At 39.0% G+C, this 22,804-nt stretch overlaps 1 protein-coding gene across 2 annotated transcripts; it reads left to right on the forward strand.

Annotated features, from left to right (window-relative positions):
- The first annotated feature begins 232 nt into the window (after positions 1-232).
- Positions 233-22,192, forward strand: emilin2a (elastin microfibril interfacer 2a). Of its 2 annotated transcripts, none has more exons than XM_007548526.2 (9): positions 233-537; positions 1,033-1,158; positions 3,480-3,670; positions 3,812-5,749; positions 17,250-17,585; positions 20,028-20,081; positions 20,494-20,553; positions 20,726-20,869; positions 21,598-22,192. In XM_007548526.2, the coding sequence occupies exons 1-9, from the start codon at positions 365-367 to the stop codon at positions 21,909-21,911; spliced, it is 3,336 nt and encodes a 1,111-aa protein (XP_007548588.1). In that variant the 5' UTR covers positions 233-364; the 3' UTR covers positions 21,912-22,192. The 2 variants fall into 2 exon arrangements, with proteins under 2 accessions (XP_007548588.1, XP_016525147.1); XM_016669661.1 differs by having other exon boundaries at positions 20,732-20,869.
- Positions 22,193-22,804: the final 612 nt, after the last annotated feature.

Consider the following 22,804-nt stretch of genomic DNA (forward strand, 5'->3'; position numbering starts at 1 on the left):
CTAAGCACATTACCATGTTATTCATCAGTGAGGTGTGAGTTATTGGCTGATAACTGTCTCCGAGGTGGCAGCGATCAAGGTGTCCCCTAAAACAATCAGCCCACGCTTTAAGACGACTTAAAAGAATAACGTAATTAAAGCCGAGCAAAGTATTAAAAGTGTCAGAGAAATCTGGGTGAGTTTCTTGGGAGGAGGGTGTAGTCCCTGAACGTCACTCCCACGGAGTTGCAGTGACTGCGGACTTCCCCAAAGTTCACTTTTTGGAGTTCAGCTGCAATGCAACTTTAGGTTTTGGCCACGCAGCGGACAATGATGACAGGGTATCGCCTACTTTATTTTTAAGTAAAACAAAACAAAACAAAAAATGCATATGTTAGCAGGTTTGTTAAATAAGAAAAATTGGCACCGAGAAATGGACTGGCGGTGGACTGTTTTTACCCTGATCCTAAACTTTCACTTCACCTACGGGTCCCCGTCTTATTATGACTTATTCCACGGGTCTGCGCACACCGGAGAGGTCCACAGACACAGAAATAGGTGAGTGGCGTGTTTTTCTACGCTTTTAAGACGAATGTGTTGAGCTACCTTGTATATTTCAGACATGTCATATAATGGAGGTTTAAAGAGAAAAAAAAAAAAAGGTGTTCATTTTCTGCGTAGCTCCAAGCCAATAAAAATGCGATAAGTTTCAAACTTCTGACTGACACCAGGTCTGAGAAGATTTCCTGCCTCTTACGGTCAAACTGTTGCCTTTCACTACTGCAGTTTTATCAGGCTGCTCCTAAATGTGGCTCCACTGTTTCAAAATAGGCGATAAGAGCTAGATAAACGCTGGAACGCCGCAGATTACTCCTGTTTCTCATCAGCAAGAGAGCAAACGTTTCGTGATATATTAGGTAGAATATAGAACACGTTCATGATAAATAGCTGAAAGGGGAGGGACCTTTCAGGAGAAATACCTTAAACATGTGGTACTAATTATGTTGCTTTCTTGAAGCAGTATCTCTAACTTCTATACACCTCCATCCACAGGAACTGGTGCGCCTATGTGGTGCAGAGGAACGTGAGCTGCGTGGTGCAGGGGAATGGGGCGAGCTTCCAGGAGCCTGTGGTGGCCCCCTGCCCGGCCTACCAGCCCGATTGCCAGCAACAAGTGACGTGAGCATCCAGGGAGCAGAGAAGTGGGGGTTGAGAGTGAATGTGAATTTTTTTAGATGCAAAAAGGAACATTGGAATCAAAATGCTTCGTTGAGAATCAGCTAGAGGTAGAAATATTCACGTTTGCTAACTAAAAACAAAGTGAAAAACAACAAAGCAAGTTGATAAGACCAAGCATGCATGGCATCCCTCCCCCCCTAAAAAAGCCCAACCAGGAATGCAAGAAGACATGTGGGGGATGTAGCTAGCTTTTGTAGATACAGATAAGTGACAAAGTCGCAAGTTAAGGTTAGATTCAAACTAAACTATGCCATTTACTCGTTGACTGGCATAAGTTGACTGGTGGAACTGCACATCTGTTGAGCTTATCAAACAAACTACTTTTCAGTCCAGAAACGTTCCTGAAGATAGTTAAAAATGGCACAATGAAAAGTATTGTTATGATAATGTGCTGAAGGAATGTCTGAAAGAGTAGGAGCTTCTTAAAGAGACAGAGGCCCAATTTCAAGGCGTCATATTACAAAGTCAAATTTCGTTTAAGTCTAATTTGATATGGCATTTTTCTAACAAACTAAGGTATCATAGTTGCTTAATTGTGCTATAAAATGGCACCATGTTCCTGGAAAGCTAAATAATCCCATACCTTTAAAGGCTAGTGTAAAATGTTTGAAAAAGAAAGACCATGAAAAAGAAAGGAAAACAGTATTAAGAATTTAGTTCTTTAATGTGGACTAAGGCCTTTGGTTTAGCAATAGCACAGAACTTAACTTTACCCTGTTACCACATCCTATTTCATCCTGTGGATGAGGTAAAGTGATGTCTGACCTGATGATTACCACAGTGACATTGTGAAGTTCAAATTGGCAAGTTTTGAGGAATAAAAAGGCTCCTTCCAATCTTTTCTCTACTCAAATCAACTGGGTCACACATATTGACCCAGTGTTTAGTTAAAACTGCCCAGCTACTATCCCAACAGCATAAAACCAGCATTAAACATTTGAAGTAATGTTTAAAGCTTTGTCCAGTATCTTCTTATATTCCTTGGATTTATGCATCATGAAACTCAGTGGGTTTATATTTTTGCATATCTGTTTTTTTTTTAGTCTAATATTTGTCAGCAGCTGTTTCACGTTTGCTGATTTATCAATTCAAGATTTTCCATGACAATATAATTCAGTATTTTATTGTGGCTGTTGTGAGGAAAAGAGGATTAGTCTGCTATATTCAGTTAGACTCAATATCTTTAATAATCTATTTTGTGTACTATAGATGGACCGCTTTCATTTTCATTTGCAACAGGGCACCCAGTTTATTCCTGTGGTTTGAAATGAAAATCCTAATTCCCAATAAATACATAATTTCAGAACAATAATTCATTTAAATCGACAAAACTGTGATTCAAGGCAAGACTTTTATGTACAAATCAATAAATACCACTACTCATGGTACTGGCAATAAAAAAAAAAAAAATCTCTACCAGTAAACACAAGCAGTCGTTGGGATGATTTCCTGGAAGATGTTGTGTCACAACTTCATGATATTATGTTTTGTGAATCATTTTTCAGTTCAAAGCACATGCAGTCTGTGGTTTGGCTTTGTGATCCATTTACACAAAGAGATGCAGCGAGGCCCTGTGATGTGGAAATGCTTCCTGGAAGCTGATCACTGTTAAGTCACTGGGCCACAAGTGTCTGCACAAAGCAGCAAGAGAGCTTCAATTTATCTTCAGCTAAAATGAGATTTGACCTCACATTGATGACCAGGGGCAAACTATGAATTGATGTTGCCGCACAGGTTTTCATTTTTTTCTGCTACCTAGATCATTCTTATAAGTAAGTGCTGGGAGGAGATGAAGAATTTTTCCAAACATAATTTTTCCAGATGTTCTTGCGTGACATGACCCCGGCCTGCAGAGAAGTGATATCATCCAGTATTTTACTTGGGAACATTTATTTGGCCTGGAAAAGGTAGTTTTTCAACAAATGCAAAATGGAAGGTCGCATAGGGGATAAATGTTTCCAAGAAAATCAATAATAGCAACAGATTTTATTATTTGAATTGCAAAACATCCTTAACATGGGAAGGAGTTCTGCTTGTACTCATAAGTCTAAGTTTTCATTTGGAAATATATCAAGGATTCCCCCTGAATTCAGGATTCTGAACGGAGAAGTTGGACGTCGAGGGCTCCTATAACTCAGTTGCGTGTAGCCACGCATGTAAAATGGAGTGAAGGTTTTTTCTAAAGAAAATGCAGATAGTCTCATTTTGATGTTGACATCTCAAAATGCTAAACATGTTTATGATTTTCCTTTGCATTGCAGATACCAAACACGGTTTAGACCCACGTACAAGATTGCCTTCAGAACAGTTACTCAGTTAGAGTGGAAATGCTGTCCTGAGTACCGAGGTCCAAACTGTAAGGATTTAAAGCCACCCACAGATCGGCAAACGGTGCAGGGAGCATCGTCTTACCTCCACCCAAATCCTGGATACTCACCCAGACACACACAGAGTAAGAAATGTATTTTCTGTTCCACCTTGAAAAAAAAAACCTCAAGAAATATGTTTATTTATTGATATTTTTATAGAGAACATAGGCAATGATGCACTTTTTGATTGATTATATTTTTATAACATTATAACATGATTATAGGGGCTGAGAGGAGGGAGACTCCACATTATGAGACTCAACATGGCGTCACGGATAAGGTGCGTTTTCTCGAACGTGAAGTTCAGCGTCTGTCCCAGACGGTCTTGGATCTTCAATCCACTCTAACAGGATTAGCTGCCAACCTCCGCACAGACCTTCAGGATGACACAAAAAAGATGCTGGAGACACTCCTGAACAACATGCGTCCTCCGGAAACTAGCAGCAATGCAGAGGAAACTCCAGTGGTGATAGATGGGCATCAGGCGACCAGGGGAGGGATTGGTGGAGAGAAAACCCTTGAGAAAATTGAAGCTCGCTTAGATGATATTGACAATGCTCTGCGAAACAAGGATGAAGCTTTGGAAGATCTAAGGGGAATCACATTAAGTCACGAGGGACAGATACGTGTCTTAATGGATGCCTCTCAGTCTCAGACTACAGCCATAGTTGATTTTGAAGGCATACAAACCTATGTTGATGGAAAAATTGAAAAACTGAAGAAGGAGCTGGATGAGAATGTGGAGGAACAAATGGTCAAGTTACAGAACCTTTGTGATGACAAGATCTCGGCGGTGCAAAAGACTTGTGAAGACGGCCACGACCAAGTTGGTGTCAAGTTGAGCAAGCTTCTGGAGAGCAAAGAGGCTGACCTGAGAAAAGAGATCCGAACAATACGTTTGAACATGGCTGCCTCGGATGGACCTGTGCAGACTTCAAGACAGACAGGACCATCTGAACAGAAGGACAACAATGACCATAAAGACATATGGCGCGAAATTGATCGCATAGCAGAGGCTCATCGAATCCTTAACGTCCGTTTTGACAACGAACTAGGCCACTTATCTTCCCTTCAGGAAATTGGTGATTTAGGTGTACTAATTCAAGAGCTGGAGGCTCGTGTGAATATTACTGAACAAAATGCAGAAACTCATTGTTTCTACATTGAAGATAAGCTAACACGGATAATTGCAGATGAAGTGGAAGCACTCCGGCAACTGCTGGATCAGCGCCTGATGACGGCTGAGGACCAGTTCACAAACATCCTGGTGGAAATGAGCAACAACTCCTTCCCAAGAGTGTCTGGCCACTCATCAGGTGCCCTCGAGACAGAGGTCAACAATAACAAACTCCTTCTGAAGGGGTTGAATCAGAAAGTCAAGGCTGTTGAAGACTTGTGCTCTGCTGGATGTTCGGGCTCTAAAATTACAACTGATCAAGGTAGAATTGCACCCATGCCCGGCCGTGTAGAAAACATTGTGACGGACCTGAATCGTTACAGGAATGACTTGGATGTTCTTCACGCAGATGTTAGTTCCAACACAGAGAAGCTCAAGCAACTGGAGAACCTCTTTAAAAGTCAGCCAGTTGGAAATGAGAGACAAGTAAAGACCACAGAGGATTTCCAAAAGGGACTGATAAATCTCCAGGATAATGTTCTTGCTTTGGCTGGTGCAGTTACCGGTCTAACTGACTCCATGAGTAAATCCAACCAGGATATCCAACGTATAAGCTCAACGTGCTGTAATGCAGAAGTGACTGGCCACGGAATGCCATTACAGCCCAACTTAGCTTCTGTTGATGTTACCAGCCGTCAGATACAAGAGCTGAAGAACAGACTTGATACACTTAACACACAGGTATCTTCTGAACTGAACAATTGTAGGCAAAATACTGATGGGATCTCAGCTATAGGTGGACGTGTAAGCCGGCTCGAAAATATTTGTGGGAGGTTGGATGGAGTTTCTGTTAATATCAGAGAATTGAAAAATGGACTGGAGCAACATGTTGGGGGCCTGCAGAACTGTGTCCAAAGGATGAACGCAACTTGTGGAAATCACGGAGCAGAAATCACCTCGCTGTCGAATTCCTTGCGGAAGCTCCAGGCACAGATGTCCATGATAACTAAGCATGTTTTGAAGGATGTTGCTGCTAAAGAACCAGGTAAGACGTTTTTTTAATAGCATCTCTGGTATTATTTAGGATTTTCATTAAAGGAATTCTGACAAAAAAAAAGTTCAATATATCAATTTTAGTGCCAATCAAAATTATCTTTGTGAAAGTTTAGTAAGGTGGTATGATTTATTGTTTTTATGTATAGTTGGTTGATTGATTGATTTTGAAATACTGTTAAATGTAAATGTATCGCTACATACATTTACCAACTTCACAGTGGAACAGCTGTATTGGTAATAGTGTTGCCTCAGGTCTTTTTGTATGAAGTTTGCATGTTCAACATACAAAACAGATGACTGTCAGGTTAGGTCACTGTGCAGGTGTGTGTGCATGTACGGATATTTGTGGTGTGTGTCTGTGTATAGTACTTTGATGGTGACCTCTCAAGGTCACTATATTCAGTCACTTCAGATAGTGATCTTTGCAATCCTACAAGGACAAGCAGTATGAACAATGAGTGGGTGATTTTGGTGTTACAGCTAGGGCCAACCATAGACCTAAGACAGTGAATACTTTAACTAAATACAGTGGACTCCCGGTATTGGTGGGTAACTGTGGTCCATGCTTATCATACTATGAGCCATTTTATAGCACAATCAAACAACTATATTTCCTTCAGTTGGTAAAAAAGTGCTGTGTATGTCAAACATGACTTAAAACAAATCGGACTTCTTAATTTGATGCCTTATAATTGAGAGTCTTTCTTGGATCACCAGCAACATTACTGCAGTACTGAGCCTTGGTAGTTCATGATAGTTGTCCGTGAACATCCCAATAAATATTTGCTTATCTGAGGTCTTGGGTTGGAGGGATTCAAGGACATTGATTCCAAACACACCATCAAAACCAGATTTGGAATGAATGAAGCTGACTAATAGTACTCTTTATCTAATCTTTATCTAATAGTGTCTCTGACCTTAACCCTGTTGGACATTTATGAACTATGCTTTAAAGCAGTGATTTTAAAAAAAATCTTGGTTCTCAAGGCACACTGCCCTGCATGTTTTAGGCATTTTTCGGCTTCAACACATGTGATTTCAATTGATGGCTGATTAATAGGCTTTTGCTGAGTTGTAGTCATCTGAATGGGGTGTGTTGAGGTAGGAAAACATCTAAAACACACAGGTCAGTGTGCCTTGAGGACCAGGGTTGAAAACCTCTGCTTTAATGGTTTGTCCCTTCAAACATACCAACCACTTTAAATAAGCTCTACCAGTTCTGATAAGGACAGTGGGCAAATATGTAGCCGAAACTAGGCCATGTGGTTTCTTTGCAACTTCCCAAGCAACATTTATTCAAGTATTAGTGGAGATATGCGTAAATATTTGAGTGTATATAATTTGGACCCTTTGTAGATTTGAGAAATTTCACAATAAATTCAAACTTTGAACTCTTAAATAAATAAAAGGTTTTTTCAGATAAGTTTTTTTAAAAAGCATGCTGTTAATTATGAAGACAGATTTACATTATTCGTATAGTACTAACAGAGAGAAAGACCATTTAACTTCTTGTCACCATAGATACGAGCTATGCATATCCAACAAGATGCCTCCTGGATATAAATAGGGACATTTTATGCAAAATGCATACCACAACTTTAACTATATACGGTAATCGTTTAGGAACTAAATGACAGATGTAAAATGGTTTTACTAAAATAGTTAAAATTTTAGTAAGACAATACAAAACCTGTGTATTCATCTACTACTGGCAAGAAAAAATATTACACGTGGTTTGTTTGCCTCATTAGCCAGTTGATATGATATGATGACAGTAATTGGCTTGAGATTATGACCCATTTTTGTCTCTTGAACAAACATTAATGGTGAAGTGCACAGTAAACACCCCCATTAGTGCAGTCAAGCCAGAAATGAATCAAATAAAGTGAACAGTTTTATCTAGAATAGCAGTCTTTTTCAGCTTCCTCTTTTTACACCCAGCATTTAGATTTATTAAGTGTGATTAACGTCTGTGTAAGCGCAAATCTTTCCTCAAGATAATCCTCCATGTAATGCATTCTGCTTTGCCTGGTTTAAATGCAGCACTGGAGAAGGAAGTGATCAGATCTCGTGAATGGCTGCAGGGTATTTCCCATAACAGGAGGGCATGAGTTCATTGGGCCTCCTGTGTTCGCCTTGACTGTGTCATTCAATATGTCCTGACAGCATAAAGGAGAGGCCAGACTTCCTGTGACTTGTGTTGGTTTGAATTCATTTGTTTTATTATAGGAAAAGAGGTGGATGAATAGAAGGATGTAGTTTTCACTACTATTGATTTCTTTCCCCTCCTGCTACAGTCTGAGTGCACGAGCAGTCTGCTCTATCCTCTCTATCTCTTCAATGAAAAGTTGGGAATAGTTGGCAAGGTTTCTTTTTTTTTTCCAACATGATGAAGCTTTTTTTTTTTACTCATACCACAGCACTTTAGACCTTAACCTCAGTTCCGATTCTTCCAGTACATACAAACACACATTAAACCTCCCTTCCTGCTCTTTTTCTCCTAACACATTCCCACATACCAACCTCCAGAGATTCTCGTAGGGTGATCTCAGTCTGATGCGTGGAATCTGGTCCTCATTAAGAGCCCTGACTCACTCACTGCTGAAGTCAGTCTTAAGAGAATGAGGAGAAGCAGGGCTCCACGCCCCAGACCAGATGCTTCAACTACCCTGAGATGTGATGTCACAACTGGGGCCCATATCATCGGTGCCTCCCTTTATTACACCATCGGCCAAAACAATAACTTGACGGTGAGCTGAGGAAAAGAAGTGTGGCAGACGGATGCATGTTTGTAGTGTAAAGGTAGCATTAAAGAGGTTTATATTCCTTTCTAGTTTTTGCCAGCTACAGATGGCTGCTGAAACTGATTCGATTTCATAACCTCTGCAGCTTTCTGAGATATTTGATCCAAACTCCACACACTTCATCTGATTAGCTGTGAGAGGTCAAACAAGATCAGCTCCTTCTAGGTCATATTCTTAAAAGTAACAGTGGCAAACGTACTCACACAGCTTGAACCTTTTTCTCAGTTTCTCTTTAAGGAACCCCCTCCGCTCCCCCCCCCAAAAAAAAAAAAAAAATATATATATATATATATTTTAGTAGTTCATAATGTTAAGATGGAAGTAAAATAGTACATCTTTTTTTTCTAAAATGGAAAAAGTAAAAGTCTGATAAGTGTGTTGGGCATTTGTATTCATATTCCTTTCCTATGATACTCTCAAATAAATCAGATTGCCTTATTAGTGAAGGGCTTTTAGAAGTTTCTTAGAGAACATTACTGAACAGACTGCCTTAGAGACCAAGGATCACATCACACATTAAAATAATTTGAAGATTTCTTTCCCCTCTTGTGCTCAGTGTGACTGGCTAAAACTATGCTTAAAGCTGAATGTTTGCATTTGACACAACATAACCTGTTTTACACTGCAGTAGTAGACCATCTTAAATTAGCCAAATGATTGGCAAACAGAGGCTCTGCTCTGTCTAAATGTAGCAAACCTCTGACCTCTGGAGCTCCAAGATAAATTAACAGCAACTTTCTGTCAACTTGTTGCCTGGTAACTGGTTGTGGCCAAGAAATATTTCAGCACACAACTGCATGTAATATGCTGAAATGACATGGATAAGATATTTTTACCCAATATTAACAAACCCTGCACTATATTTGAATTAGTTCAGTGTAAAGAAGCTGACTGCAATTTTCTTTTTCTATTTATGACATAAAAGCTATATAGTAGAAAAATTATATATTGTATTATATGGGCAGCGTGACTGGTTACAGGTCAGAGCACTGTCATTAAAATAAAAAGTAAACTATAGAGTTTTAAAAATATGTATTTTAACAGACATTGTAACAGATGAATATATTCAAAGAAAGGAAGTAGGTGTCAGATATTATCGAAACTTTCAAAGCTTCTTAAAAGTGATATTTAAAAAAATTAAACTGTGTCCTGCATCTCAAACAGACATCAGAAAGCAACTGATTGTTATGTTGGTGTCAGAACTTTCTCACAAATTAAACTGTGCTTAAATATTTGCTGTCATATTTGTTCTCATTAATGGTGATAAAATGATGGCACTTTCTACTTTGGCAGGTCTGTCTTCCATTGCTTCAGCTGGTTTTATATATATTTCCAATTTGAATGTGGGGAGTGTAAACTTGACCCAATACCAATAAATCCTCATTGTTTTACTTCCATGTGTAGCAGATCTTTTCCAACCTTTTGGGTTTCAACTTTTCAAGTTTATGGCAATTTTTTGGCTCCCATGGAGTGACACGACAAACACATATTGGAAAGTTTATGCTGGGAAAGAGAGTGTGTTTTTTTTTTCTTTTGATCTCTTGTTCACACCCTGATTTTTGCAAAGGATAGAACCGGTCACAGTCATGAAAATTAAAAAAAAAAAAAATAAGCCTATTATTATTTTCTAGCAAACAACCCACTCTGGCTCCAGCTGGGTGGCAGGAGACACTCCATGGTGTTACACCCAGTGATCCTTTCCATAGCATCAACACTTCTGTTTTAACAACCCAAAAATGGAGACTAGTAATCTCTCTGAGTGTGTCATAGTCCATCATAATTGTTTTTTACCCTTTAATCCTCATGACATGAATTCACTTAATACCACAAAACAACTAAGTGACACATATCCACCACTAATGCCTGTATGTGCATATTCAACACATACCAAAGTTTTATTGGAAGCACACCTTTAATCCTCATAATGACGTAAGTTCACTTAATACCACAACACAACTAAGTGACATATGTCCACCACTAATGCCTGCAGGTGCATTTTCAACACACTCATATTGGAAACACAGCTTTCAAATTGTTAAGCAGATAACTGGAAGCTTTCTACCAGAGCACATAGTCAACTAATTTGCCAACTAATATCAACTTTTTTTTACTAATTTGTAAAACGTAGAACAAAATGTATTATATTATGCACAACAGATTAACTTTAACAGGTGATCAATCTATATTTTTTTTCTTTAGTAAATAAAATAATGCTATTCAAAACATCTAAAATCAGCATGTTACATTTGGTCAACAGTTGGAATAACTGGATGTTCTTTTAAATGTTTTTGTTTTAACTTTTATGTTAATACTATGTTACAATGGCATTTTAATCAAACACTGAAATTATACTAGTATTGTTCTTTGGGCAGCATCCTGAACTTTGAGAAAGTGAAAAAATGTTTTCACCATCTGAACTTGTTTACCGTGCCTTGGGCAATTCTGGAGTATCGAGCCAAAACATATTAGCTCTGTTGACATCTAACCTCTGGCACTGTTTCTTAACATACCTAAGAAAATAAAACTTGCACAAGTCCTTTGAGTGTAATTATCTGTTTCTTGTTCAAAAAACAGTGCAGTGCAATGTGTGGTTCAAAACTTAGTGGTTTCCTCAAGCTTGGAAAGGACAAAGTTTGAACAGAGATAAAATATCCGCAAAATCTCCCAGCTCTCAGGGTGTGGTGTTGGTTTCCTCTCAGTATTTGAGCTCATTCTCCACGCGCTCATATGAAAACCTCGAGGAGGCTTAGAACAGTCGAAGCGTTGTAATACATAACTAAAAGATTAACGAGAATAGCCTTGCTCCGTCACAGTGTGACTGCTGGATGGAACTCTGTGACTTAAGTTGCAAAATGTTGGCACTGCTGCAGCTGCAGCTGTTTAATTCTGCTCTGACAACTTGAGTCGTTTAGTGTTTTCCTCTTCCTTGAGGTTTACCAAAAGGGCCTCTTTCTGCATTTACAGTGCTTTGCAAAAGTGTTCACATCCTTTAAATGGTACAGGATTTTGTTACTTTACAACCACTAAAATCAAGAGGATTGAGATTTTGGGAAATTGGAAGAACGGTACTTGGGATTTTATGTGATAGGCTTACTCACAGTAGAGCCTAATTCTTAATTGTGAACTGAAAGAAAATTATTTATTTTTAAGAAATCAGGAAAAAAATCATACAAAAATCCCTCTTGCGTCAATAATTTTACCTCTTTTTGTTCCAATTACATCTGATGTTGCTTTTATCATTATTGTACATGTAGAGATTCTTTGGTCATTCTTTGTAAAATAACAAAATCTCATTTACATTAAATAGGAAGCATTTGTTAATATTATATCAAAGCACATGTCAACTTTATTTAGAGATGTTAGAGTAAATGGGGTTGAACATACCACATTTCAAAGCTGTAAAAAAAAAAAAAAAGTTAAAATTGTTTTCCGTCCGCTAAACAAATAACTTCTTGACACTGATGTATCACGTAAAATAAAGGTTTTTTAGTAGTAACATATTTTTGCAAGGCGCAGTAAATATTTGAACATTGAAGGTATTCTGAAATAATCCGAGACATTTCACCGTGCAACCGTGCATTTTAGTCAGTTTCTCTAGTTTTACAAAGTGACGAATCAACCTTTTTGGACATGTTTGATCCTCAATCAGCTTCTTTTTTTAAAAGCACTTATCTCTTTCTTTGGGTCTCTCTTTACTGTCTCACCACAGCCTCTGTCTGAACCCTTTTTCCTTTCAATTTGTCCTTCCAGCAGCGCTAGAGGACTTCTCTTTTGCCGCTCCCTCCACTTTGTGCCGTAAGAGTATATTGACAGAGGAGGCCATCAGAAACCCCAAAAAGAAAAGCAGGGATAAAATAAAGGCTTTGATTTTGTGGATCAATGCTTAGCAATTGATCACTCTAGCTTTTTATTGGACAGACAGGCAAAAAGATTGTGTCTGCTGTGATGAGGAAGTACAAGAAGTGCGAGACATTAAAGGCTCTTTGAAGTCAAAGGGTGTCTGTTGGGAAAGAATGGAAAATTGTATTTGACAACCCCCCTGTGACACACACACACACACACACACACACACACACACGCACACATGTCCTGTATATATTTAGGCGCTACCAGAATTTTGAGGAGCTCTTTGACAGCAAGTGTTTCCCTGGTGAGGTATCTAAAGCTGGGAGGTGAGGTGTTTCCATGTCTGACCCAGGAGCCCATCTGGAAGTCTTCAGAGGAGAAACGCACACACCATAGGAGACAGTACACAATTAAAGCTTGCCGTCATTAGTGACATTGCTGGAAAACAAGGGGTGGAGGATGAAATTATGTCCATGTGCACAGCGAGAAATTGGAATAAGAAATAGAAACACGCACTCTGGACTGTGAGTGATGCCTCATTGTATTTCTGTAAGCGCCACGCCCTGCTCTATGCCCAGATCCTCGAGACCGTTTTCCATTGCGTGATCAGTCTATCTAATGCAATAGTCCTTGTTGCTTTTACGCACTGCTGCAGTCTCACAAGCTGCCACCTAATTCTGAGGAGGCGCAAGTGACGAAACCATCCATCTCCCACCCCCCACACCCCGTCTCGCCCCTGAATGTTAACATCTGGTTCTGGGGATGCTTGTCGATGTATTTGAAACTGTTGAGCCTCTCTCTCTCTATGTGTGTGAGTTTTTTTTTTCTCTCTTTTTTTTCTAACTCTGCGGTTGCCCCCTCAGCGAGAAAAAAACAGACTGAGAGCTCATGGGAAATATGCACTCTGGCAGTCGGTATTCTGAAGGAGGCACGGGGAGGAAATGAGGAAGAGATTTCTGATTATCTCAGAGCAACATGATTGCTGAGCTTAATTTATTTCTGATTATACATGTGGCTTCTGAGTAGTTTGTGGTAACATTTGAGGGAAGAGGGGAGAATTTATTGGCGGTTGATGATTTTTCATTTGGTAATAAAAGAGAACCTGGCAGGCTGCAGTATAACATAGTTTTGATACTCTACGATTGATCTCTGGCTGAATTTACAATGAAATCACCTGTGTCCGTTTGAGTTATTTGAACATATCTGAGAGAGGAAGGGAAAAAAATTACAGAATTTGATACAAATATTTATTTAGAGAGATTATCCTTTACCCATAAGAGTCCAAAATGACAAATATCTAAAATATTATGAAAAAGATTTCTTTATCTATAGCCTCAATTTAAATCTATGACAGCTGAAGTGAAAAGTCTTATGTACACGTGAATCCAGCCCCCTTGACTCAGCATTTAGTATCATGTTTTACTGCAGTTACAGCTGCAAGTCTTGTTTCTACCAGCTTTGCACATATGGTTGAGAGCGTCTGCTAACATCAATTTTCAATTGTATCTAAGTCTGGGCCTTAGATTTGCCTTTCTAGCACATGCATATGTTTTGTTCTGAACCATGACATGTCTTTTTTTTTTTTTTTTTCTTTTTGTCCTGTTGAAAGGTGAACCTGTGCCCAAGTCTCAACTATTTGGCCTCTAACAGATTTTCTTTCAGAATTAGCCTGTATTTAGCCATATCCATTCTCCTCAAACAAACCTCACACTTACTCCATTCCCACTGTATTATTCTATAATCACGTTGTGTTACAATGGGAATACCACATTCCCTGTTATGTGTAATGATAGCTTTCAAAAATACACAAAAATGTACGCTTCACACTCCAAAAAGTCCATGTTTTGTCTTCTCTAACTAGAGTGTATTTTCTGGGTGTTTGCTATGTTTCCTACCTAACTTTTGGCTAACTTTACATGGTACATTTTTTTGTGTTTTTTTTTTTATTTTGTTTTTGTTTTTTTTGTTTTTTTTTTGTTTGCCATAGGTGTTATCTATGCCACACTGTACATATAGATCAAAGTTGAATTTAAGTGCATAACTGACAGCCCTCATGAGCAGTGGCTCTAAGCAGCTCCTCCAAAGCTACCACTGGATGCATCTTTGATTAATGCTCCTGTGGCCAAGATGTCAATCTAGCTGGATGGCTTTGTCTTCATAATTTTTGAATGTTGGTAATTATTCCCCCTGGTCCTAATGATGTTCTTTCCTCATTACATTTTAAGCTTTCACAGAATAGCTGAATATATAATGAGAACAAAAATACACCTCTACTTTGTATTTGACTTCTGAAGGAAAATTACTTTTGGGGTATCGAAGAAAAGTCGGCTAAACATGATTTCAGAGGACACTTTTAAAAATTTTAATTCTAAAAAACATTTAAAATTTGAAGACCATATATAAATTTACTCCCCTTTTCACAATCATTCACTGTTTGTGTTGGTCTATCTAAAAAAAAAAAAAAAAAAAAAATCCTATTAAACAGAATTTTTGTGATTGCAATATGACAATTTGTGAAACAGTGACAGCGGTACTTTTGCAAGGCACTGGAACTTAATCTGTTATTAAAAATAATTGGCTGTTTTGTCTGTTTTTTTTTACTAAATTAATTTGAGCTTGACTGCAGTGAATGATCAACTACAGTAAAACCGAGCCTCAAACGGCACATTTGGGTCTGTTTGTACAGATCACGTTCCAGACAAAGCAAAGACACACTCTGTGAAATTCAAAACTGATTTAAAACTAATCTCAAGCCAGATGGTTGGTTACACAGAACCACCTGGGAACTATTTGGAGAAGACCCTCTGTGTTCCGCAAATACAGTGTATCGTTGCAAGATTTCATTGATGTAGAGCGTGGACGGTGGAGACTGTTTCTAAATTTAAAATTCTTGCCCAGACCAAGTGATGGAAAAGCGTTCATCTTTAACGATGATTATGCAAAAACATGCTTTTATTTCCGGTGTAAGGCATCCATTAAGAATGTTACAGTCTTTAAAGGCAGCTGTTGTTGACTGTTGTTACACTTAAATCCCACTAACTGCTGTGAAACGACTTTCTACAGTCATGAATGCATGACTGTAGCTCCATAACTTTTGTGATTACAATTTTTTTTAACAAATCCTATTTAAATATTTGTTCAAATCATTGATTTAATGTATGTAAAAAAAAAACAACAATAAAAAAACAGCACCAGGTAATATTACTAATTAACGACTGGTAGTTAAACATTTCTCATCATTTTGATTGACAAAACGTTTACCATAAAGCTTTGGTTCCATTTATTTTGTAGGAATCGTTAACAGTGTCAAGGGTTGTAATGCAAGTCTTTTTATAAAATATAATCATTTCATAATTTCTTATCATCCCTGCCCCACTCTTTACATGGACTAAGTATTTGCATCTGTCTAAAATCACTGCAAGGTGACAGTATGCTACTGCAATGAAAGATTAGCTTACTTTAATGCTGTTTATATACGTTTATTATGGGTGTAACTAAGCGTGCCAGCAGGTACTTTGGATGCAGTAGGTTTTAGGAGTTGGTGTTAGCTGTGAATGTCAACATCTTGAGCTCCTTAGCGTGTTGCTTGATCCGGAGCGGTGAGGCACGCTGGCTGGCTGGAAAGCACAGATTGAGACAATTTGCCTGAGTAATTTGACAGGAGGGTAAAAAGAACACCTAAATGCTTCAGGGATGTCTTTCTGTTATTGGCAGCTTTAAAGAGGTCACATCATATTTTTTGTGGATTTTTTTTTTTTTTTATTATTCTTCAAAGAAGCCTGGGCCGACATTTATCTGCAGAGATGTAAAAGGCTCATTCCCACTAATGGCAACAACAGCTGCTACTGGCCAGGGCGACACAAGTAGCTATTATAGGCAAATTACATTTTCATTTCAGGCTACATTAGTTGGAGAGCTTCTTTCCAAGTAAATTAATTAATCCTTTAACGTGTTTGCTGTTTGTTTTTTTTTTTTTGTGTGTGTGTTTTGTGAGGTTATCGCTGTCTGATGATAAAAATTCAGAATACAGAAGTATTTGGTACTGCAGTACGTGCTCTTTTAGCCATAAGATTTGCCAGTTTGTCTTGTTATCAACATGAATGAGCTTCTTGCATAAGCTATCAGATGGTTTCTGTGTGTCAGCAGACTGCTGATTACCAGAAGCATGTGGCTCGATGTAGAAAGTGGCCTTTGTGACTCCAGCTACGCAATAATATTTTCTCCATGCTGAAGCCTTTGTTATATTGCATGTAAGAAACAGAAGAGCTTGACCGATGCGTGATATTTTAATATTTCTAGCTCACTGAATGCCATTACTTTATCTATTCTCAATATAATCAACATCACTCCTTTGCTCTTTGCAAAAAGCACCAAACAGAACAATTTATTGTAACTGCACTGAGAGAAAAAGTCTCTCTGGCCTCTAGCTGTTCGAAACAGCTGAATCAGTAAAGAGATATTCAGAGTAATTTTTCCTCAGGACACTCACTGCTTGCTTTCACTTCAGACGACACTTTTGTGATGTCCCTCTATTCCTTCAGGAGATCTAGGAGGCAGTGATGTCGTCTCCTTCTTCACATGAATCTCCTTGCTTAGAACATTTTTCAGTGCCTGCTTTCATGAAGGGTAATGTGACTGAGAGGTGCAGCGATAGGTAAAACTCAGTATGTCAACTAAATAGAAACTTTTCTTTTGAAGATTCATAGGATAGGAGACATGTCCAGGGAGATTCTGAAGGATTCCTATTTTGTTCCTCTGCCTTTGAACTGATTTCTACGGAAACGCTTTCTGTTCTGTGTGCAAGTGAACTTCACTTTTTCTGCTCTTTTGTTCTCCAAGGAATGACACTGAGACCAGATCGCCCCTCTTCTTTACCTGACACTTCTCAGAGCAGAGCCCGAATCAAACAGATCCACATCCCCGTCGTCATCCCTCCACCGTCCTCGGGCTCCAACCAGCCTGCACAGGGCAACAAACACGCGATCAGGATCAGCAAGCCAAACCAGCCGCTGAATCCCCAGCATCCCCGCTTGCCGACGCTGCCTCTGGTTCCTGTAAGGCCTGTGGTGGAAACGGGAGAGGCCGGACCCCCGGGATACATCCGACGACTCAATGTGCGCAGAGGAGCCGAGGACTCATTGAGCAAACCCGTCCAAGGGTTTGCTGGAGCGCCAGGTGAGCTCTGCTGGGGTTAAAGTTAGGCTTATTGTGACAGTACTGTCTTTGTTTTTGTTTGTTTGTTTTTCAATGATCACCTGACCATTTCAGGCTGAAGCTTAGATGGTTTGAACACAATCTATCAGTGCCACAGTTTGGTCAAATAAATATCAGGTGAATTGTTAGGAATATATTTTGCACCACCCAGCTGTTTCGATCACATTAAGCAGTCAGCACACCGAGGTGAGTGAATCTTTGTTGTGTAGACAGAGGGTCTGCATTAAGCAGCATGAGGCAGCATCATAATCCTGCAATGAATACAAGTTAAAATGTTTCCTTTTAGGTTAGAATGATCAAGGCGTATTCACAAAGTTGCAACCACCCTGATACACCTTACCAACCACCAAACTCACCCGTAATAAAATAAGATGCTACTTCTGTAGTCACTGATTAGTGGTTTCTGCTTGGCTCATGTCATTGCATGTGAAAAGGTGAGTTGAACAATCCTTTTTACTTTCTGGATTGTTTTAAACACACAACGTACCAATAAGTCATATTTTCACACGTCAGTAGAAATCTAAATATTGGCATAAACATATTACATTTTTCTAAATCATCACACCATGTCACCATTTGTCAAGTATTGTTGCTTTTTGTTTGACTTCATAAAGAGTGGCGACTAATCTTAAATGTTCTGTTTGATCTCCTCTGTCAGTACATCTGGTAATATGAATGCTTGTATCATATGTAGGGTAAAGAAGGTATATACAAGATCAGGCACGTTTTTTTTAGATTATAGTTTTTTTTAAGTTTTAGGTAGGAAAAAGGTGGATAGGAAAAAAAATCTAAATCTAGCACAAGTGTACATGATTAAAAACCTACCAAATAATAAGTAAAAACCTCTGTTGAATTTGATCTTCTACTCCATCCACAGGCTTTACTCCTGAGTTCAGAGTTACATTGGGTTTGTTTATTTCTTCCGGGCCTGACATGCATAACACATAAAAGGCTTTAGCTGTATAAATTTGCATTAGATGTTCTGTCATCCCCATTAATTGTTCTTACAGCTTGCCCAGGGCATGTCAGTGCTGGCCAAATCCAATAAAATAGCAAACAACAAAAGGAAACAGACTTGGTTCTGAAGTTAATTAAATGCATTGCATGGACGAAGTTTAAATAACAAAGAAAAAAAAAAGGCTCTGTTCTCACCTTTATCTTGTTTGGCAGTAAAGAGTAGAGAACAGCCTACATCAGTTATAATTGTACTTTATTGTGTGGGAGATCAAGTCATGTACTGCCAGTGAGCTTCAGAACCTTAACCCAAGAGACAAAACTTATTTTCAGAAATGACATTTCTTGTGTTTCACTTGTAGTTTTATGTTTATTTGGGGGCGGCGGGGATTGTTCTTCTAGATTACACAGAGTTAATCTCCAGCATGGTTAAAATAATAAAACATCCAAATTCTTTTTTTTTTTTTTTAGATAAAACTCACCAGGATTAGAAACTCAGCAAACTTTAGACATTACATATATGTTTTAATTTTGATTAATATTTTTTTTTCCTAACTTCACCCCACAGGTTAGAAAACATAGACAACTGCTAAACACTGATTATCAAAAGTCTGAAACAGAGAATCCAAAGATTAGAATATTTGACATGTTTCCATACCTCTTTAACGTTTTCACATTTTGTTACAATACAGCCACACACTTTGCTAGTTTTTATTGGAAACTGACATGAATGAAAGGAAGAAAGGATTGAGTTTTCAACATTTCCTACAAATAAAACTGAAATGTGTAGCATGCATTTGTTCGGCCGGACGTCAAAGCTCTGCTGGAACAGCTGCAAATTGTTTGCGGTATGCAGTTTTAGCCATTTATCTTTGCAAATAGCTCAAGCTCAGTCAGACTGGATGTGTATCGTCTGTGAACATAAAGCTTTAAGATTGTTGATTGGGCAATCTAACTCTTGACTAGACTCTTATCTACACCATTTCACTGTAGCTTTTTTTTTCTGGATTGCCCTGTGTCTGGTAGTTAATCTTCAGCATAGTTCCATCTTTATATGAACTCTTGCAATTTTCCACTTGATGGAAGCAAATATAATGTCGCCACTGGCCTACTCCACAGTGAAGGTTTTGTATTCAGGATCATGTGCAGTGGTAGTTTGTCGTCACAGAGTTTTCTGCATTACTCTGAGACTCATTTTTAACTTTATTTGAATTATTTTTAATTGGTTTGTGATGTAAAACCCAGATGAAATAGCATCAAGGTCCATAATTGTAAAGTGACAAAATATGAAATATTTGCAAGTGTTGTGAATGCTGTTTTACTTTTTCTACCATCTCTGGTATGATATTTAGACATACAACCAAACTACTTCTGGCAGAAGCACCCCTAACTCATCTCTGTCTTCAGTTGGTGATAAAACATAATGTGTTTGTCATCTGTCTCCTCCAGGCTATCCTCCTCTGCAGTCTACGCCTTCCAAGCCTGAGCCAACCAGCCAACAAGGTATGATAGCTGTTACAGTGCATGCATCTGCAGCTTTTCTTTTACATCAGAGCAAAAATGAAAAAAAAAAAAAAAAGAAAAAAAAAGCTGGAACAAAGCTGTGAATAATTTGTAGCCTGGACGTGCGAGGGAGTGGGAACTGGATGTGTTTCTCCCAAGAAGGTGTGGGCAGATTGTGAAGGGTTTTAAGTCGTCTGCAGGCGCCCGCTACAAAGTTTTAAACTGGCTCTGATAACTGGTTTTATTTAAATTATTACTGCAGATCATTCTCAGCTTGCTGTGCAATTGAACTTTACACATTGATGTCGAAGGGAGAAGAAATATAAATAAAACATCAGTGAAAGTAAAGATGCCCGTTTTCAAGTTTTTGGCACTTAGGATAACATTTTGACCACAATGTTTTACTTTGTAGCTACAGTAACACCAAAGGCGCCTCTGAGCCCGTTGAATCCACGTGTGTCAGAATCGCCAGGTAATCTTTCCTCAAACTACCTTCCTATTTAAAAAAAAAAAAAAAAAACATAAAAAATTGTGGCATTTGTTTTCAGAGTTTAATATCGATCCCTGATATTGGGACTTGTTGTAAGTTTATGATCAGTTTTATGTAGCAACATGTAAGCCCTGTGTCACTCTTCCTGATCTACATTCAGTGAACAGCAGCGTCTCTGCAGACCAGTTCTCCTTCTCTGCCGGCCTCACACAGAGCCCAACCTTCATTGGAAATGCTGCCGTCATTCGCTTTAACAAGGTGCTAGTCAACGATGGAGGACACTACAACCCCCACACAGGTACAAACCCACGTTCACTTTCACCTCAGGATTCTTGGTTGTTCATAAATCAAATTCTTGTAAAATGTCCAAAAGAAAAACTATCACCACGTCTTCATTGTCTCGGAAAAGTCTTGATGCCTCTTGAACATTTTCTAACTTTGTCATGCTGCAACAACTTCAAAGATCTTTTATTTGCCAGTACCGGCACAAAGACATCTTAGAAAGCAAAAGACAATGCTCAGGCCAAAAGAAATTGAGGAGCAGAGGAACTAATTCATTGGCATCTGCTGGTTACGACAGGGTTGCAAGGCTTTTGCTAACATTTTGGAACTCCAGACGACCACAGCGAGAGCCATTATCCCCGAACTTAGGTGAACCTTCTCAGAAATGTCCGCCCTACCCAGGTTACTCCAAGAACAAATCAGTGACTCATCCAACGGGTCAAAAGAAACCCCAGAACAACATGTAAAAATCTGCAGACCTCATGATTCCACAATGAGAGACAAAAACCGTTTATGTATTCTATTCTAATCCCAGCCAACTCAAAACAGGAACAATGTATCCTGTTTTAGTGTCAAACAATGACACAGAAGGTTAGTTTGTCTTTTTTTTTTTTTTTACAGCGAATGTATAAAGTGTTGAGATGTGCTGGTCTTTATACAGGGACCGTCCACAACACATAACAGCGTATTTATGATTATTCAACAGCATCACTCTAATCTTACATGTTTTTTTCTTGCCTGTAGGAGTGTTTACTGTTCCGCACAAGGGCCGATACTTGATTTCAGGCTTGCTGACTGCAAAGCAGGGCGAGTGGATAGATGCCTTGCTCTCCGTTTCAAACCGCAGCGTACACAGACTCAGGAGCTCAACCAGGGCCTCGGACAGCGCCTACTGCGCCTGCGGAGGAACCGTGTCCTTCAGTCTGATTCTACCACTGAGGAAAGGAGACCGTGTCAGTCTGGTGAGGATCGGAGGCCAGCTGGCCTCGACCAACTCCGGGGAGGTTCTTTCCACCTACAGTGCCATCTACTTGTACTCGCCGGCGGCCAGAAGTTAGCCAGAACGCAGCTGAGACGCTCGCCATCAGACGCCCAGACTGGACAGAATGATGAAACCTTATTTTACACTGACTTGCTGGGATGCTGCAGATTATTATGCTGCGTTGTTGTGGGAACACTCCCAGTAATATGTTCATTTAAGAAGCTGTTCCATTGCAAGCCACTAACAGAAAGACACCTGAGCTCATGAGGCAGGGTTTGTATCTAATATATTGATTGTTACAATGAACTTTTGTATCTATAGTGAATTGTTGTTTACCAATAAAATGCATAAAAGCAGTTTCAGGGAACTTAATTGTACAACATTTCAAATGACAGATTGAAACAAAGTTGTGCATATTTGTGAAGTGGAAGGAAGATCGTACGTAAATTTCAAATTTTAGGGAATTAATCTGAAAATTGGTAAGCACGATTTTCTATAATTTCCCCCCTACATAAAATTAGTTGTCAGCTGTTTAATTTCAAGGATCAGGCAAAGGAAACAATCCGAGAAGCAGCAGAGAGGCCTGTGAAAACAATGGAGGAGCTGCACCAATCCACAGCTGAGGGAGGATGTGTTGACATGGCAACCATTAGCAGTGCTCTCCACAAATGTGGCTTTTGTTGAAGATGGGCAAAAGAAAAGCCATAAGAAATCCTGTTTAAACAGCAGCAGCAAACGTGTGCTCTGTTCACATAAAACCAAAACTACATTTTTGCTCCATGTGTGCCAAAGTCATCCAGGACATCATTTTCAAACATGGCGCTGGCAACAACATCCTGTGGGGCTGCTTTTCTTGTGCAGGGACATAGATGTTGGTCTGAGCTGATGGGAAGATGGAGCTTCACCGTGTTGCAACAAAATTGTCTCATTTTTTCAACAATCAAAAACCCATGTTTTGTTATCTCCACT

The sequence above is a fragment of the Poecilia formosa genome, unplaced genomic scaffold, assembly GCF_000485575.1.
Source record: "Poecilia formosa unplaced genomic scaffold, Poecilia_formosa-5.1.2 Scaffold27, whole genome shotgun sequence".
Lineage (NCBI taxonomy): Eukaryota > Metazoa > Chordata > Actinopteri > Cyprinodontiformes > Poeciliidae > Poecilia > Poecilia formosa.

Bases quoted from the DNA above. Each gene is read 5' to 3' on its own strand.
- emilin2a (XM_007548526.2), top strand. From the start codon at position 365: ATGCATATGTTAGCAGGTTTGTTAAATAAGAAAAATTGGCACCGAGAA. The intron at 538-1,032 runs GTGAGTGGCGTG...CTCCATCCACAG, and splicing joins GTCCACAGACACAGAAATAG to GAACTGGTGCGCCTATGTGG. The intron at 20,082-20,493 runs GTATGATAGCTG...TTTACTTTGTAG, and splicing joins TGAGCCAACCAGCCAACAAG to CTACAGTAACACCAAAGGCG.